The 6,810-nt window shown below is 45.4% G+C and overlaps 2 protein-coding genes across 2 annotated transcripts in view; one reads left to right on the top strand and one right to left on the bottom strand.

The window, feature by feature from the left end:
- T265_09693 (hypothetical protein) overlaps positions 1 to 6,810 on the bottom strand; it is a gene marked incomplete at both ends in the record, with an annotated part of 87,780 nt that overhangs the window by 27,076 nt on the left and 53,894 nt on the right. The window contains one exon of the mRNA XM_009175849.1: positions 6,382 to 6,562. Coding sequence (XP_009174113.1) covers positions 6,382 to 6,562 — 181 coding nt within the window. The remainder of the gene's footprint in view (positions 1 to 6,381; positions 6,563 to 6,810) is intronic.
- Positions 1 to 6,810, top strand: part of T265_09692 (hypothetical protein) — a gene marked incomplete at both ends in the record, with an annotated part of 25,880 nt that overhangs the window by 8,106 nt on the left and 10,964 nt on the right. The gene's annotated exons all lie outside the window — the stretch shown is intronic.

Here is a 6,810-nt window from a genome sequence, read left to right as displayed (position 1 = left end):
CAGCAACACTCATCACCTGCACGTAGAGACCGTGTAAGTCGCCGGGGATTATATTTAAAAAACGTTACACCTTAGGCAAAAACGAAGTGGAACAAACACTTAAAAGTGCTGTTGCAGTGCATACGAACCAAATTAAGGTTCTATTTGTTGTTGAAATCCTACGGAGCCTTTCGTGAACTCCTCATAGGTCACAAAAATGAGAAATCAAAAAGTGGTGATATTGATATTCCACAATGTACATTAGGCGCCTCAAAAAAGGTAGGAAACCCATGTACAACTCGTTGGATTTAAAGTCTATGCAACAACACCCCGGGAACTTAAACACCTTCAGAACGCGCCACCGGTAACCGGCATTCAGCGCGATCGACAGTGGGTCCACACTGTAAACCAATCAGAGCTCGGCTTTACACTGGATGGGCAAGAGGACTGATCTTCCGACCATTCACATCGAGTTGGGCGTTCTGGGTGTAGCCTAGCCCACACGCATCCTGCAAAGTGATCAACGGGTTGCGTTCCACTCAACGAGATCTCAATGCTCAGGTCGCTTGATGGAATAGTTCCTGCTACTGGACACGTGTTTATTGTTCGTGAAGTAATAATCAGGTCTTGTCTTGAGGCTTTTCTGGGATGTTGGGCCAGATGAGTCCTTACCAATGTTGGCCGAAGAAATTGTTGAGATGCTCTAGTCAGCTTGACCAAGGTGATCGAATTTATTCGGGAGCCCTGAGTGAATTCAACTGGGTTCTAGAAGGAGCGTGGATAACCTTCGGAGGAAGGTTATTTCAGGCGGCTACTACCCGAAAGGAGAGAAAAAATTTTGCCTAATGAATTGTACGCTCTGAGCTTGAAAAATTCCTTTTCATATGCCCGCCGTGTGTTTGCTGGGTCATGGTGAAAAACCTGTTGACCAAGCTTTGTTCGAACAGGGCATAAATCAGGATTGGGTACCTCGGAGGTGACGATACTCCAGGGGGAAGAGGTCAAGCACCGTCAGATGCGTTTCGTAGTCCGCGGAGGCCGGCAGTCATTTTCGTCGCGGTTCGTAGGACATGCTCAATGAGGGCGATGTCTTTTGTGCGTCCTGAGTAGGCAACTTGGTTTCTGTTAACTCATCGAAATAATCGCGAAATGTGAACTAAAAAGGAATCGTAAGGCCTTGGCTCCAAATAACACCTGAGGAATTATCAGTAAATTTGTATGTGCGGAGGTCACTATTTATTTGACGACTGCCTCGCCACTTGAATATCTCAAAATGCCATCCCGAAGACGGCTCAGTGATTCACGCCTTCAAATTTCAAAATAATGTTTTGGAGTTTCAACTCCTTTTATCACCTTCTGAAGCCCTGTGCCGAAGGCTTGAATCTCAATAGATTTAATAAGTCCGGCATTTGAGTCGACCGCAATATTATGATGACCGTTCAAATCAAGGCACGCGTCAACGAACCTTGGGAGATTGCCGCTCCTCACTACTGACGGTCTCAGAATGACGTCTCACTGAGGTCGAAGTTTTGCGCATACGGGGCAACTGCGAGAACAGATTTCATTATGATTGCGAAAATTGACAGCCCTGGTCTGAAGACTCCCAACTCTTCAGAGATTTTAGGATCCCTAAGATGGACTGGTTATGTCATTTCGATTGTTCTAAACTCGCTCAGAGGGGCAGTGCTGTTTAAGCTTTTTGGAGCTGCAATAAGTTTATTTGAAGTTCTCCAGAGTGTCAAGTTTTCAAGAGATAACTGGCTGTAGGTATGAGATTCTGTGCTTCTGTTGATCTTCTCAGGGTTTGGTGCTCTGGGATGAGTCGCCGACACATCTGGTTAAATGAACGCTTGTAGGAATTATTCCAGCAATAACACGGGAGCCGGAATATCATGCTGCGTCTGTCCGGATTTTGAGGGTGATCAGCGACATCTGAGGTACCACCAGTAACTTTTGGAATAGTGTAGAAAGTCCAGGGATTCGGGGTTTTGTTTACGGAAGCAGGATCCAGCAAAATGCCGTCCTATGCCAGAGAACCGATAAACTCGAGCAATTTTGCTGCATTTTCCAGATCAGACATTGTTATTTTCTAGGTGGCTTTCTGAATGGGATGGCGATTGAATCTGGGTGATCCGGTCAGAGAAGGTTAGACCTGCACCGGATATGATTTCCGTGTGAAGTAACTCATGCGCTTTAACGGCTGCGTTGTCATGGCTTTGTAGTGCTCCCTGAAGGATTAAGTTGTTATGGGTTGTGATGAGATGATAATTTCTAATCCTTCCGTAGGGACTGCAGAGTTGATTACGCGATGAAGCAAAGTTGCCAGTAGCGGTTCTGTCCCCTGACGTTTCTGCACTGCTGTTATTGTTGAGGCCCTGGGTGTTCAACTTTCGAGTGTACGAATCATCCTCGGTTAACTCATAACCCTATGCATCGTGACGGTTCAACGGGTGACCACATAATGGTTGCATAAACGCTTTTAGCGTGGACGTTACTGAAACTTCCGCTACACTTTGTTCTGATGATTCTGTACAAGGGGTAGTATAGGGCTCTGTTTTTTATTTAGTAGAACAGTTTTCTAGTTCATGCAGTTGGCCCTCGGTTATGGTTACTTCGTTGCCTTTGAATAAAACAGGTTGACCGAGGAATAAATGCAATCATATCACTAAGCCGGTGAAACATTTTTTATGCCTGTCCAGTCATATTCAAGGATCTTCATCTTCAGATTCAGGCGCTGTTTGTGTAGCTGAGGTCTTTGTACACGGGTTTTATTCGAGTGGCTAGTCTCTCGACACGTCCTGGTGGAAAGTGCACCGCTCATGCGGCCAAAGCGCGGGCGGGTCGTCCGCAAAAAATTTCTTACGCATGTCACGGAAGTTTGGTCTGCTGACTGAGTTTTATCTTGTACAATTAATCGTAGAGCTCCGAATGAGTCCTGCTGCGAGATTATCAGTGTGAACCCATAAACTGATATCTATGACCATCGACTCTAAATACGTGTGTAGTTTAATCCTGCTTGCGCCATGCCATGACTCCTACAGTTCGCCCGCTTGTCTCGCTGCATGAGGACCAACTTAAAGCTACTGCCACTGTGTACGTTAAGGGGTAACTCTAAATCGTGGTATACAAGTGAAGGACCTAGAGATACTGCGGCCCCAGTTTTCAAAAATGTAACTTTTTACTGGCTACGACATCGTTTACATATCTGTTTGCAAACACCATTGGTGATGGGTTTATTTCCCAGCCTGTTTGGGAGGCTAAATCAAGGGGTCGTGCTTAAGAGCAGGTACGTAGCAGCAAATAGCAGAAAACAAAAACTTGGAACAATGACTGGGGAGGAATATATGGGTTTCAGTTGTAAAGCCGGTTGATTTGAAGCAGAGCCGGTTTACGGAATCTGCCAGGCCTCGTAGAAAACGGCTGAAATGATTACCGGTTTTGAATGCACCCGAAAAAAATCCGTGACCTGAAGATTAAATATACTGAATGACCCTGACTTTTTGGGTTTGCTTTTAGACCGTCGACAGTCAGCAAATATCCACCAGAAGAAGCGGAGGCCACACGTTTCTCTACTTCTCGCATTAAGCTTACACCTTCAGAGAATCGTTCAGAAGTTTTGCCATGTACTTTCTAGATTTGGTTTGCATGAAAGGCTCAGTTTCGAAACACGCTTGACAGCTGGCGGAACACCTGCAATGAAGTTGTATGGAAGGCCTTTCTTGGTTTATGAACGGCCTCACCAGACGGAAACGCCTAGCAAAGCCAGCTAAACCATCCAAAAGTACTATTGATGATTGTTTTACACTTTTCAATGACTGCGCTACATTCACTTCGTGCAGGAAGCCACATGACGTAGGAAGTTGCCAATATTTACTTCTTAGGATGCATTTATCGGCCTGGAATCTAGATATTTAGGGATAGACTTTAACCTCTGCAATTCGACCACAATCGGGTTGACCCACTCCCCTTCACAGTCTAGTGAAGTGGCCACCAAATCTCATACTGAATGCATAATGCACTCCGGAGATCCACCGGATTTTTTACTGCTTGGGCTGCGATGACCGCGGTACTTACGAGATTTGAATTGCTTTCTCGGAAAGAGTTTGAATCTAAATTAAACACGAAGCTCATTTGTCTGAATGGTCAGAGACTTGGAAGAGCGCTGGACGTTTTCACGGCTAATCATGGGGGTTGAATTACAAATGTTAAAAGACCCTATTCTTTGATTCAGCCGTGCATCAAAAGAAACAAAAGACTCATATCTCACCTTGAACGAGTTTTCCTTCATCAATGGAAGCACTTCCTTAGGTATCGCCCACAATCAATTCAGAATATGCAGGGATGCTCCCGACTGATCGATTTGGGTAGCCACGCAGATGAGTTCAGGAATGATGTGAATGGTCGATGCGGTTGCAATTTAGGAGTTTAATCAATAAATTCAGATCTCTGTTTGCGACGTTGCCACATCAGCGAAATGCTTCATTCCATTTACGCAGAATATCACATCGTCTTCCTTATTAAGCGATTTTCTGGTCATGGGACGTCTCTATTTGTTGGATATTTTTACTCTTAGCACCTAGAACACTTCGTTCCTCAAGCTTAAGACGTGCCATTTCTCGGCGGCTTGTCAGCCCGCTTCCAGTAAAACATTCACATCTGAAGGCAATCGTCTGATGCGACCGACAGTGGAAACCTTTTTTCTGAATTTACTGAGTAGTTGGGCCGAAGACAACTGATGGAATTTCACCAGTTTATCGGCGACGAATTCATATCAGGTTCCTGGGATTATACTGTCAGGCAGCTTTGTTCCGTGCGCCCAAAACATTTGCGTGATCTTCTGTTTTTCATTGCTCCGAGATTCCTTTCAGCAGGGTCATCGGGGTTTCCGCGTCACCATAACAATCGGAACCGTCCAAAGCTCCTGCCGACTTGTTCCATACAGAGAGACTTCTAATTAATGATGAGTGATCTAGTCTTTGAGGTACATTTGGAATTTAAACGTCAGAATTTTGATGCTCACCAAAGCCACCTTTTGCACAATGGACCGAAACATTGTAGGCTGATGGTCTTATGATTTCTGACTCACACTAGTCACTGGCAGGACCTCACCATAATTCTGCTTCTGAGGTAGCCAGTTCCGAACATGCCTGTGGTCGGATGGATTAGATGAAAAATGTGGTGCGATTGTCAGCGGACCCAACACATTCGGCGGAAACGTGTACCAGAGGTTATCCTCTGACAACTTGACACGACATCTGACAAAGCGCAATTTGCTTTTCTTCTCAAAGCTCCCGCCTCTTAGGCGGTCTGTGTCTTTAGTGTGCAATCAATCCTAGATACCGTCTTAAATACTGCGTTCGTCGTTTTATTACCTTAGCAATTACAGCTATGACTAGCTCTTGTGGTTTCATAGCCCTCTTCAAGTGACTGGTAATTAACTGCGACGGCCAAATTGCTTGTCTGACTAAAACAATTCAAGCTGTTTGCCTAAATGACCTTGGGTTGCGTCGAATTCCGACTACCCACTATTAAACACTGGGACGATTGAACCAGATTCCGCTGGTTGGCTGATGGATGTGCCTTGTAATTCGTCACAGGCTTTGCATCTCATCACTACTCTGCGTGCTGAATCTCCGACAGACATATGACTGTCACCATTTTATTCACGGACAAATTTGGCTTGCACCTTTTTATGCCCCACTGTTTGATAACGTCACCAGGCAGTGGAGGTATCCTGGGCGGAGATTTTACTTCTGCAGTCAACCGGCACAGCAGTGCAATATACCTAGGATAACTAAACAAGGCAAGCTTATCATAAATACATGTCTAGTGGTCTTTCGAACTGGGTTCTAGATGGAGCGCGGACCACTGACGGAGGAATGTTATTCCATTGAGAAACTGCCCTAAATGGGATGAATGAAAGTATGCCCCCTGAGCTTGAAAATCTACTTGGAATTTCCTCACCGTATGTTTTTTGGGTCAACGGTGAAATACATGCTGGCAAAGCTTTGTTCAGACAGGGCATAAGTAAGGAGTGGGTCTTCTCAGGGGGCGACGACACTTCAGGAGAAATAGGTCAAACACCGCGAGACGCGTTTCACAGTCCGCGAATTCAAGTCAGGCTAACATGTTTGTAGCAGCTCATTAGAGAAGCTTAGTTGGGGCTGAGTCTCTCGTGCGTCCTCAGTAGAGAACTTGGTGGGCATACTCAGGAACCGGTTTGACTTGAGCTCCGATCCCGATTAATGCGGGAGAAGGTGCGCCGAATCACCTACAGGAAGGTTGGCTCCCTTCCAGTGCAGATAGGAGTTTGTGACGACTTTAGCATTGTCTCCCTTATAATGATAATGTTTATTTCCCAAGTTGTGGGTGGCATAACTTCTGGCATGTTCATGCGTTTACAGTCAGAATGGGGCATGTGACTGGGGGATTTGCGGGTAGTGGAGATTCCGCGAAATGGGGACAACTTAATGAACAGTGAGGAGTATTCGATGAAATAATGATGACAGGTTTCTTTCGCAACTTGTAGGGAACAATGGGCATGAGGTCCGACTGATTCAAAGACTCAGTCGGTAGAAATGAACTAAAACTGGAAAACCACTGCTGGCCACGAGTGACCTTGGGCGGTTGCGTAAATGGCCGGAGTCACAACGAGATAAGGTGGAGGTTGAGATGCCATAATTCGAATTGGGAGAACATGGTAAGTTTAGTCTCAAAAATATGGAGCAATCTGAGAACAAGCAGACTCACTGGTTGCACTGTTGTAGGAAAGTTAAGTGCTGGGGTTAGGTTGGATGAGGACACAAAGGGGGTTGGATTCGAACGAGAAGT

The sequence above is a fragment of the Opisthorchis viverrini genome (assembly GCF_000715545.1).
Source record: "Opisthorchis viverrini unplaced genomic scaffold opera_v5_301, whole genome shotgun sequence".
Classification (NCBI taxonomy): Eukaryota; Metazoa; Platyhelminthes; class Trematoda; order Opisthorchiida; family Opisthorchiidae; genus Opisthorchis; species Opisthorchis viverrini.
The sequence above is the reverse complement of the archived record's forward strand: the minus strand, read 5'-3'. Positions and strand labels throughout refer to the sequence as shown.